This window comes from Triticum urartu, chromosome 2A (assembly GCF_056163025.1).
Source record: "Triticum urartu cultivar PI428250 chromosome 2A, HENAU_Tu73, whole genome shotgun sequence".
Lineage (NCBI taxonomy): Eukaryota > Viridiplantae > Streptophyta > Magnoliopsida > Poales > Poaceae > Triticum > Triticum urartu.
The window spans coordinates 17,548,777-17,560,937 of NC_141874.1; the positions used below are offsets into that span (position 1 = coordinate 17,548,777).

At 41.0% G+C, this 12,161-nt stretch overlaps 1 protein-coding gene across 1 annotated transcript; it reads right to left on the reverse strand.

The window, feature by feature from the left end:
- Positions 1-645: 645 nt before the first annotated feature.
- LOC125535108 (ABC transporter B family member 25, mitochondrial) lies at positions 646-10,993 on the reverse strand. The gene is made up of 20 exons (XM_048698161.2): positions 10,614-10,993; positions 9,660-9,872; positions 8,819-9,005; positions 8,590-8,651; positions 7,879-7,922; positions 7,503-7,605; positions 7,247-7,354; positions 7,019-7,102; positions 6,848-6,908; positions 6,331-6,476; positions 5,924-6,040; positions 5,722-5,807; positions 5,207-5,295; positions 4,253-4,308; positions 4,042-4,122; positions 3,198-3,263; positions 3,012-3,104; positions 2,841-2,905; positions 1,300-1,435; positions 646-1,063 (listed from the first exon to the last, which is right to left on the reverse strand). Exons 1-20 carry the CDS (start codon positions 10,872-10,874, stop codon positions 947-949), a joined length of 2,175 nt encoding a protein of 724 aa, XP_048554118.1. The 5' UTR covers positions 10,875-10,993; the 3' UTR covers positions 646-946.
- Between the last annotated feature and the right edge of the window lie 1,168 nt (positions 10,994-12,161).

The window sequence follows — 12,161 nt, forward strand, 5'->3', positions numbered from 1 at the left end:
AAGCTGCCTTTCAAGTTAACAAATATATTTATTGAAAAGCTAACAAATATAGGTCGATAAAAGCAGAAATTTGTGTGTGGCGGGTGCATGCAATATGGTAGTCTATACGAATTTCTTGGCTAGAAAAGCTAACAAATATATGTATTGATGGAATCTAGAGAAAGCAGGACGATATATCGTTCTTCTGCTTATGTCTGTGCCCTATGAATGCAATGCACAACCTGAAGATCAACAGGTGATTCAGTGTTCAGACTATTGTGTGGTGTGGTTTCAGTGTTGAGTGATATCTGGTGGCGAGCTGCACAAAGCACCAATACAATATTCATGGAGCTTAAGACACAACATCAAATCATTTAGGAAAACAAATATGCATAGATTGCTTGCATTTACCTATCACCATGCCGCCGCCGCATTGCCACACCGGCGATTGACGAAGGACGGCGCTTGTGGAACGGTGCAGATCATTCGGCCAACAAGATTTCTTCAGTCCCTGATGTCTGGCCCGAGAGACACACAGGCAGTCAGGGTGACACAAAACGTGACAGTAAAAAACTAAGACGAGGCACACAGTTGATCAGACAGGTATTTAACTGGAAATAACTGAATATGTGAATACTACATTAATCTGCCTGCCAGCCAGCGTCATAAAACAGCGGAAATTATTTACTTATTCTGTGTAGTAAAAATATATTACATCGACATATGGACATATGCCAGTATTGTTAGTTATCTGTACAGGAAAATTTCGCCTCTCGGCTCTATGAAATGGAGGATTTCCCCCTCAACTGTAAATTTCTGTTTCCCCTGTACCTGAAATCTCAAGAACTCCATTTACAAGGCAGATAAATAAAAACCTGCTTCCTTTGAAGTATGGCTGTGTATTGTTTTCCCATGCAAAGGGAAAACGTATTGGGTCTATCAAACTTATGTACCAAAAGCAGAAGCATCAACTGGCTTCAGTTGTATTCTGCTGGGACCAAAGTTCGGCATAACGCCCGCGCTTCGACAGAAGAAGATCATGTGGTCCTTGTTCCACTACTCTTCCATTCTCGAAGACGATGATCTGAAAATCAGTTGAAAGATTACTTACATGGGAAATATGGAAGTGAATGGATTCAAAGTATAAAGGAGTTTAGCCCATAGTGAGTACAGCAATTTCATGAACAGTTGCAATAGCAACTTTTATGACTGTAAACCTGGCTTAGTATTCAGATATTGATTGTCAATATAGCAGCAAGACAAAAAAAAATTTCAGATATGTATGCTGTACTGTCTATGTATGTGCAGAAATATGAATACCTCGTCGCATAGCATTGCAGTTGTGAGTCGATGAGCAATAAATATTGAGGTTCGATCGACGGATAAAGACATTAGAGAATTCAAAATCGATGATTCAGTAGTGCTATCCAGTGCGCTTGTAGCTTCATCACATAACCTGGTACGAATCAGGTAAGAAAGTTAATTCAGTGAGGGAAATTCCTAAGCCCATTATTTGCACTAAAAAAATTGTTTGGTAAGTATCCGGAATTAGTTCAAACATCAAACCCTTTTAGCGGGCCTAACTCATGTTTTTTTAAACAGAGGCAAAGTTGTTTGATAAGCATCTGAGATAGAATGAAACTCCGAAGCTCTCATCTCATACTCTGTATCCTCATCCCCTTTTCTTTCGATCCAACAAACACAGCCGCGATGCCCTAGTTGTGAGGATTCCTTCACAAGGCCTCACAAACTGGTATAAGAGCCGGGATCTGCTCCGTCTGCACTCATGAAATCTCGCGATCAATCCGTAACATCCACCACGAAAGGTGCAGCTCGATTCCGGTTGAGCAACACAAAATCCTTAGCCGGGTTGGATTGATTTGAAGTTGAGCTGCGACGGCGCCTTCAAAGCTTTGGCAGAAACAAGGCAGATCTTGAGCGCCATGCAAGCTCCTGTACCGGATGGAGCACGACCATCAAGTTCTATGGTGCCGTCGCTTCTGTTCATTTGCAAGCTCCCTCGAGTGTCACTAGCGCAGTCGCCTTAGCTCGCATTCAGGAGGATGAGCTCAACGCCCCCCCCCCCCCCCCCCCCCCAGCACTATCCCTCCTGCATCTTCCAATTGGCAGAAGCGTTCAACTGCTGACGATTTCACTCGCGGTCATCAGTTGCGAGATTTTCGGTGTGCGAATGGACTGTGCTTTCAATGTGTAGATAAGTACGGCCGAGTCTCCTATGTGGCGTGCCGTCTGAGGGCTGGGCTCCCCTCAAGTGCAACGTGTTCATGTGGTTAGCGATGGAGAATGGGTGTAGGATGGCAGAAAGACTGGAGCAGAGAACTACCGCCTGCCTGCCCTCTGTGCGACCAGACAGCCGAGGCCATGTCACACATGACACATCCTCACTGACGACTTCTTCGAACGAGTGTAGGATGGCAGACAGTTCTCTCTACAATTCAGATGGCCTCAGGCAGGCGATGAGCAGGTGCCCCGGCTGGACCATGCTGCAGATTGCGCCAGGGTTGGTAAGTTAAGGGATCATGTTGCCTAATCTCTCTAATGATGTGGCGCATCTGGCGACTTCGAAATGACCACTTCTTTGACAGCGCAACCAGAGGTGCAGACACCGGTGGACAAGATACTCCTGGAGGCAATACTCTGGATGATCGCAGGTGCAAAGGCGCTGAGGTGACAGCCACAACATGCTTGCCCACCAGATGGTTTTTGAGTAGTTTAGCTGTACAGCGCATTTGTTTCTTTTGTTCTCATTTTTTTCTTCTAGTTTTTTGCTGTAAGTACTAATACAAAATGATGTGCACTTTAGGTGCGTATTCCACAGAAAATGTATGAGAGAAACTCACAGAATGGAAGGCTCCTTCAAGAATACACGAGCAATTGAGACTCGTTGTTTCTCACCACCACTTAACTGCAAAAACAGCCAAACCACAATTCTTGAGATATGCTGAGCTGTTGTCATAGAACAAAAGGTTACGACATTTCGTGATTCTGCACAAAATGAGGCCATGTCTTACCTTCAATCCACGCTCTCCCACAACCGTGTCATACTTGTCAGGAAAGTTCATAATTGTATCATGGATAGAGGCACGCCGAGCAGCATCGTAAACCTGTATGAAAAATTGGAAAAGAATACATTAGCTTCACAAAAAAAAATTAGACCATGCTATAACACTCCCATATTGATTGAAAGAACATTTTACCTCTTCATCATTCGCTGATAACAGCCCATATTGTATATTATGCTTAATTGTGTCATTGAAAAGTACCTGTAATGGTATTAATGGTGTAAGTCTGGACACAAAATGGATTGACCTGATTCCCAAAAGAAAAAACAAATCCAGTCTATCCCAAGATTTTATGACGCTGAACAAAGTTTGCATACAGCAGCACCATATCTTTTCAATTATCTATTGGAACCTTTTAAACTAGTCCAACAATGCTGAAGCCCTGTCGATATCCAACAAGGGATGAGCCCGATGCAGTTCTAATTTAGGTCGAAATAACCATGAGATACCATAATTCGCTATTGAAAGGAGTAGGACCCTAGTAGGCAAGAACACACCAGCAAGTCCTTACCAGTTACTACTGGACCATGGCTCAGTTCTAAATTGTCCATTGGCCCTCCGCATGTGTTAAATAGATTCCCTATCCCACATGTAGTGATACTTCAATTTGTATTTCAATAAAAAAAAAGGATTCATATTTGGTTCCAAATAGATAATGAGGATATATGCATTATACAACAATGATAGCTAGCAGAAGTTCTTAGGCCCTGTCTGTGGGTTGTGGCTTCAACAGAAGCAGATGTGGTGGGGACTGCGGAAGCTGATGTGCCGCAAAAGCTATTCTTTTGTACGATGGTTTTACATGGAAACTTGGCTTTCTAAAACAGAACTTAAAAGATGCAAAAAAAATCCATTTCAAAAGTAAATCGTATAGGAATGCATTTTGATACTGCAGTACAAATTAGTAGATTCTGTAAGAGGACAACAGAAGTAGGATAAATTAAAGCGTTGACAGAGAATAGAGTATCAGGTGGCTAACCGTATCCTGTGGCACAACACCAAGAGACTTCCGAAGACTCTCCAGTGTGACTTCCCGAATATCTTGCCCGTCTATTCGTATCTGCCAGGAAGAGAGAACAAAGGTATCACAAGAACAGAAACTTTAAAGTACATGACAAACTTGAGAAGCCTTCAGGGGCATCAATTCATGAGTAGGAAATCAAAAGGGAGATTGATGCGTGTGTTCTTACAGATCCTGAAGTTGAATCAAAAAATCTAAAGAGAAGTCTAAGTATGGTTGACTTTCCTGTAGAAGAAAGGACTAGTTAATGCACAGTCACTCACCCAGAAGTAACAATTCTTTTATGGTTCACATTAAAGCAAAGATTAAACACTATGCGCTGTAAATCCTGTAGACAAGATTTGGACTCATATAAAATGCAGAAGCAAAGCTACAGAATAATCATATGAAAATGAAATAAGCCCTATAAGTATATTTGGATAAAACGTTTGTAAATCCATTACAGAAAAATATGGTATCCTTCATACTTTTTCCCCATTTGCCATGACAACACAGCATGTTACAAAATCATGCATTGGCCAAATATATATGAAGATCTTGTATTATATATACTCCTCCTTCCCATAATATAAGAGCGTTTGACACTACACTAGTGTCAAAAACGCTCTTATATTATGGGACGGAGGGAGTAAGATATTGCTGATGCTTTCCCTACTAAGATGTCTAGTTAGTGTATTTAAAGATCTAAAAAATAAATCAAAGTTCTTGCTAATCACAACTGAGATATGTCATCACATTGCACGTCTAGAGAAGCACTACAAAAACAGACGATTCAATTAACTCTACAAAAAAATTATGTTAATAGTAGCAACTAACAGTGGGGTGTCAACTCTTGTATAATTACGTAGAGGTGTGTATAAGGGCACTTCAAGATGAGCTTCAAATTCCAAGAAAGCCCTCCATACATTCACATTTTGATCTCTATTTTCAGAAGTGGCTTATGATATCCACCACAAATGACCTATAGGTCTACAAATATGATATGCTAACAATTCTACTCGGCACCACAAAACCCGTGAGGCAACGAGGCCCATGAATTTGAATGTTATATTTGGTAACACAAACATAAGATAGCTGATAGCATTGACATTAACATTAGTTAAGTAAACAAGATTAGCTTTACCGCTGCCACTAGTTCCAACAATTGCCACACTTTTTCCTGCCGGTACAGTGAAAGTGGCCCCATTAAGAATCTGCCTTTCTGGTACATACCTGGAAGAAATCAAATCTCTGAGCTACCCATAAAATAAATATGGCACAGAATAAGATCGTTCTAATTACAGCTATACTACCTCATGCGTCATATTTACATATTGTGTTTAAAACCTTGTTATCTTTTTTTTTGAGAAAAAAACCTTGGTTGTCTTGATTAAACATCTTTTGTATGCGTCATATTACTCCCTCCGATCCATATTAATTGACGCTGGTTTAGTACAAAGTTGTACTAACGTTGTACTAAACAAGCGTCGATTAATTTGGATCGGAGGGAGTACCATTGTGTTGACTATCAATGGTTAAAACAAAATAAGCTCCTTAGTGTTGAGATGCTTTGAAACTTGCTACTTATGTGGTATTACTTTTTGGAAATAGCATAAGCACTTAGCGGCACTAAACAATCTAACAGAGGACAGAACTTACCCAAAATGGACATTCTCGAATTCAATGCATCCTCCCTTGAACTGCAAAGGTTGTGCATGAAGCTCATCCTTTATTCCAGGTTTTTCCTGAAAAGACGCAATGAATAGTTCTAAGGTCTTTGAGACCATGGTTTTAAAGATAAATTAAAACTGCATGCCATTAGGCACTAAGCAATACGAGTCTATGACTACAAAGCTTTTACCTCAAGCAATTGAAACATGGACTTCATGTCAATTAGGCTTTGTCTAGATTCTCGATATACACTACCAAGGAAGTTCAGAGGCACTGAGAGCTGGAATAGAAGTCCATTAACCATGACCTGTATGGCAAGATTTCAATACATCAATCAAATGCAACCGCAAGACTAAGGAAAGCAGAAAACCGAAAAGAACTGAAGCTTCATATCAAGTCATTTTTAAAGATTTTTATTTTCCAGTTACACTTTTTCACTTCTAACAACCTGAGGTAATATTGGGAAAACATTACCTTACCGCAGTTACATATCTTTCTACTTTGGTGTGCATGGGTTGCTACCTCAGTATGTCAAAGTGATCTCAGAAGTGAAACGACAGTAGATATAAAACACAAATGATTGACATAAAGAATTACCAAATCACCGACAGTCAGAGCACCACTCATTATACCATATGAACTCAAAACCATTGCTGTGGATAATGTCAAACTAAATATAACATTTTGCCCAAAGTTCAAGTAGGCAAGGCTACTTTGGGCTTTCAGTGCAGCATCCTCGTATCCTGAGCACATTGTTAAAGAAAACACTAGTTAATAGATAAAAAATATCAACCAAAACTAACTTATGGTGTATGCAATGGTAATCCCATTTAAGATTCACCTAATGTTACAGCATAACTTAATGTTCTATTTGACACTTTCTTAAGTATTAATCTTATTTAGTTTTTGTTTTTAACTACCAGGTTTCAATATACACAGATGTGAAACATAGACATCAGAAATTTCATATGTATCAAACTGTAATTTTTCAGTGTCCGTAGTTTTGTTAGAAAGGTGAACATATATTTAATGCCAGTTGGTCAAATAGGTGAATAGCTGTGCATTTCCGCTCTATAGTGACATCTCCCAAGAATGAATGGACACATGTACTCACTCTTTAAATATTTGTCATACTTCTGAACTTCAAATTGCTCATTGTTGAAGTATTTGACAGTCTGTAGACAATCAGAGTAAAGATTGGTACGAAGATGCTTGAATTAAGATATTGAAGATTAGAGAAATAGACCAGACACCAGATTAATGGATGGGATAACCATGGGATGACCTCGTAATTCAGAAGGGAGTCAACTGCCACCGCACCAGAAGCATTATCAGCTTTATTCATGGCTGTCCTAAACTTGGTCCGCCACTGCAATAATGAAACAGAAAGCGATGAGAGGAATAAGAGTAAGACATGATACAAAAGTGATCATTAGATATATTAGATTGAGCATTTATGTAAGCAAGAATATCCTAAGACTACAGCTGTGATGACAGAGTACAGCGTTCGCACCTGTGTCAAAGCCAAAGTGAAAACAATATAAGTAGCAACTGAAACTGAAGTAATCCAAGCAAAAGTGGAGCCGAACTTGTAGGCAAGTATACTTGACACCATACCAATCTGTAAATACGAAACAAAACACAATGCAGACAAAGCTCAAGCAAACGCTCCGAGAATAAGTGACATCAATTACCAAAAGCAACATCAATATCACAGGCAATATGCACAACTGATGGATGGTGACCGTTGGAGAAGTAATTATGAGTACCTCTAGTATTGTGGGAACAATATTGAACACTGTCACCGTAAGAATGAAATTTATTGCGTTGCTCCCTCTGTCAATTATGCGACTTAGAGCTCCAGTTTGCCGGCTGAAAAACATAAAAAGGCGAAGGAACATAAAAATTCAAATAATCCCCAGCTCGTAAACATCAAAACTCAGCAACTACATAATAACTGCAAGTGTTGAATTCTTATAACGTGTTTCCACAATGATTTACACAAGCAGCAGTTAGACCTAGGGCCGATTAATAGCTAGCAGGGAGGCACCTTACTGGCCGCATGGAATATGGTGTGGACAATCAATGAATTAAGGATAACATTGAAGCACACATGATGGCATGAATCAGAGCATTCACAGATACCTTAGATGATAACGAAGATCAAGCTCATGCAAGTGAGAAAACACCTGCAATACGAAAAGTTAATAAACTAAAGTAATACTCCCTCCGTCCGAAAATACTTGTCATCAAAATGGACAAAAAGGGATGTATCTAGAACTAAAATATATCTAGATACATCTCCTTTTATCCATTTTGATGACAAGTATTTCCGGACGGAGGGAGTACTTAAAGATAAACATCAAAATAGCTGCGCAGGACTACAGGTCCATCGAAAACTGAAAATGGATACAAATGTACAGATGACACTCGATCCTCACAGAAGTACAGATAAAAATAGTTGGGCTCCAGTGAAGTGCAAGATCTTCAAATGATTCTTTCCTTTTTCTAGCTTTTCTAGTTTCAGTTAGGCCTTTAGCGTTCTTTTGCTTGCTTTCAGTTTTTTTTATTGCTAGATAGACCTTGCGCCATTTGGACATTTTTTTGCTAATGAAAATGACATGCACTTAGGTGCGGGTTCGAGCAAAAGAATGTACAGATATCATTCATAGTAACCTTTTATCATCTTCATGAATATAAGGACACATAGGAGAAAATGTATAGCAAGAAAATAAGATATACTTCATTCAAGATATATCCATACTGTGTGAAATATCTGAAATTCTGGATAGCTACAGTAATCAAACAACTTCACTAAAAAGTAATACCATGGAAATGAAAAGGTTCAAAATTTACCATCCTGGAGAGTGAACGGATGGCTCTCCAGGTAACTTTCGAAAATAAAGCATTCCGCAATTCTGGAAACAGAAAATTTACCATAAATATTTGCCATAATGCATAAAACATAGTTGTATATGTTATGACAGGAGAGCAGAAAGAGAGAACCTAAAAAATGCTGAGTTTCTTTCGGCGGCTTTTCAGGCATAAGAAAACATTGATAAGCAAGTTCTGTAACAAAATTTACCTGTACAAGCTGATACTCCTGACCGTGCAATACCATATCCAATCAGAACTGCTGCTGGGCTTGCAAAGAGAGCCAACAGGGTTGCATTAGCATCTGTAAATCCTGCCAGTGAGGCTTCAGCGCCGCCAAGTGCTGCAAGCCAATCGATAGCAAGCTTAAACAAGAAAGGCACTTGAACATTTATGACCTGGTGTTCATTGTAAATAGAAAAGGTTAGGTGATAAGGTTGAAAGCTTCATGTAACCCTGGATCAATTATCTTTTGTGAAATTAGATCAATTCAGATGGGGAGCCCTTCCACGCGATGACAGTTTCAAAAAAAAAAAACTTCATGTAACAGCTTCCATGTTTTAAGTTCATCATGGCATATATCATAACTGCAAGGGAAATATTCTTTTCTTTGATTTAAGAATGATGATAGTTGACTATCTCTATCTGAGACCTTGTTGAGCAATTAAACAAGAAGAAATTACCTATTTTGTTTTACAAAGAAATAAGCCTCCAACAAATAGGATGCATCTGATTTTACCACATTGCATCAGAATAGGTCAAAAGGGTCATTTGTATAAAAGCCAAGAATATCAGTACACTATGAGTAATGCAAATGCACTGCATTCCAACAAAGTGGGGTAAGGAGATTATCAATTTTGAGCCTACAGCATGATTGTCAATGGTAGACTCTACAGAAAAGTGTTAGCCCAACTGGGGTTGTTAATACATCACAGATCGCTAGTACTTAATAACTTAGCAGAAAACAAAAGCATTTGCTAACAAAAGTGGATTGCATTATTTTAGCTCGAATAATATTTGTACAGGCAACAATTTCCACGAGTAACATGTACCTTTGCGCCGACTAAGAGACCCAAGGACAACACAATCCTGATGTTGAAATCGCGGCTATTGTTCAGCCTCAAGTACTTCCAAAGGTTTTGAAGGATCTGAATATCTGCTATCTGATCATCGATGTCCTTCTTCGGGACATCTTTATGCTCGTTGTCATCAGCCGGTTTCCCAGCTGTCACAGCACTGGCAGAAGTGGAGAATGCATTCCCTCTCTAAAAAACAAGTAAGAATCACAAAACCATAATTTGGCAAAGAAATAGTACCTTCTATGAAGAAAAGAAACAGAACAGATGAATCAACTTCTTTCTATCGTTCTGTTAACCATTGATGTCATGAACCAACCACAAAACGATACTTGAGTAACCATATTTTCAGTTGGAGCTAAAAAAAGGGCAGGGTAAGTGCGGTTACAGTTCATAGAATCAGAACAAGTAGAGAGAAAAATGCAATACTACCATGTGCTTCACACTTGTCCTTCATTTTGTGCTTTGACAGATTAGTCCAGGAACTGATTTTCACACAGAAACACACTGGAAAAGTTGAGTGCAGGTTGCAGGTTATCTTAGGTTCTCAACAGAGAAACCTTTGTATGCAGCCAGAAATAAGGCTACACTGAAGTTTCTAGATACATCCCTTCGCAACCACTAGCTCCCACAAACTCCAGCACTTGCGATTCATTAGCGGATCACCCTACTATTGCTTCAGTAAAACATTATCACTTGCTTCAGTAAAACATTGATACTTATATATCCATGAATCTGTTATCTATGCATCTCAGTGAATCACTGACACTATATATATATATATGAGTCTATTCCCGGCTACTGATTTACTGGGAAACTCTCACTTGCTTCAGTAAAACATTGATACTGTATATTTATCTATGACTCCAATATATGTGCATCTCAGCGTTAAGAAAAAAAACTGGGATGAGGCAGACCGCACAAAGTTACCAGGTCGCGGAGAGGCCACGCGCCCCACCGCGGCGGGAAGGCCGAGCCCGGGAGCAGGCAGTGGGGGCGGCCCAAGGGGGAGCGTCTCCCAGTCCCCGGAGAGACCCTGCAGCCTGGTCGGAAGCCCCCGAGTTGAGGTGTCGGCGCGGGCGGACCGTTGGTCCCGCCGGGCCGCCGGAGCGCCGCGGCGGCCGCGGGGAGCTGGGAGCGGGAGCCGCGGAGGAGGTGCCTCGCGGCGAGCACGCGGGAGCAGGGCCGCATGGCGGGGCAGCGGCGCTCCCCGGCCGGCGACGGAGGGGACGAGGGAGAGGGGAGAAGGCCGGTCAACCTTGGGAGGCGGAGCTGGACATTTCGCGGGCGCCGTGGCTTGTATCCGATCTCCAGATGCGATCGTGCTACGATGCGGTGTCGCGGGCCGTTGGATGTGTAATGAGCGGTGCAGATCGGGTTATGGTGTTCATAAATTTTAGAGCATTCCCCGGTGTCAGATGATGTGAATTTTGGTGCCAAAAATGGTTTGGGCGCCAGAAATTTTCTTGCCATAACAGATGATGTAAAAGGCGGCGCCGCGAGCTTCTTCAACTATCAATCAAAATCTTTAAATCATGTTCAACCCAGATAATATAAAAATCATATCAAATTAATCAGACCAGGCACGAGGCAGTGACGGCCGCCGCCTGTGCAAGGATACATCGACTATGTATGGGTCTGACACCCTAGTCTTGATAGATATATTTGTTTTTGCCAACTATGGCACATGAATGTGATATCGGTCGTATCCTGCACCTTCCTTTTTGTTTCGTGTGAAATCCATTCTAAAAAGCACGAGTTGGTGAAGGTAGGGGTAGCAACCAACGATGGAGAGCATAGGCACGGTCTGGATTCCCCGCAGCGGCGACTGACAAGGACGAGGGTATGTGACTTCTGCATCCCCATAACGATGATGTCGAGGTGCAAGTCCCCGACGGCAGCAACCTCCTCAACTCATCAGGTACCACAACAAACCCCTTGCGCCCTTCCTATAGCTGCTCAATTTCAGAAGGGGATTTTGTCTCTCCAATAGAGGTTGTGTTTCACAAAGGGGAAAAAATTCAGAAGGGAAAAAGCATTTGTCTCTGCAACAACATAGGTTGTGTTTCAGAAAGAAATTTTTTGTTTTGGACTGATTGCAACAAAGGCTCTTATTAGAGTGTCCATAGCAGACCCCATAAAACCACGACCCGCATAAGGCGTTTACAGTTCGACGAAGAACTGTTTTGCGGGTCGAAATCGTGCGAGGCAGAGTAAAACCCGTATATGAAACTACATAATTTTAAAAAGTGCTTCGCGGAAGAAATTGCAACCACACTAGTTCATCACATACTACATAATCATTCATAGTTCATCATCACATACTACATGATCATTCATAGTTCATCATCACATACTACATTATCATACATACTACATACTACTACTACTACTACTACTAGAGGGGGTGGGGGGTCTCGCGGCGGCAAGACCGAGGTCGATATACCAAAATGGATGAGTTCGCGGTCGAGGATGATG

Excerpts from the sequence above, each read along its gene's own strand:
- LOC125535108 (XM_048698161.2), bottom strand. The coding sequence starts at position 10,874 with ATGCGGCCCTGCTCCCGCGTGCTCGCCGCGAGGCACCTCCTCCGCGGC. Across the intron at positions 7,606-7,878 it reads GATCTTCGTTATCATCTAAG|CCGGCAAACTGGAGCTCTAA; the intron begins GTATCTGTGAAT and ends TATGTTTTTCAG. Across the intron at positions 6,477-6,847 it reads GTATGACAAATATTTAAAGA|GATACGAGGATGCTGCACTG; the intron begins GTGAGTACATGT and ends CAATGTGCTCAG.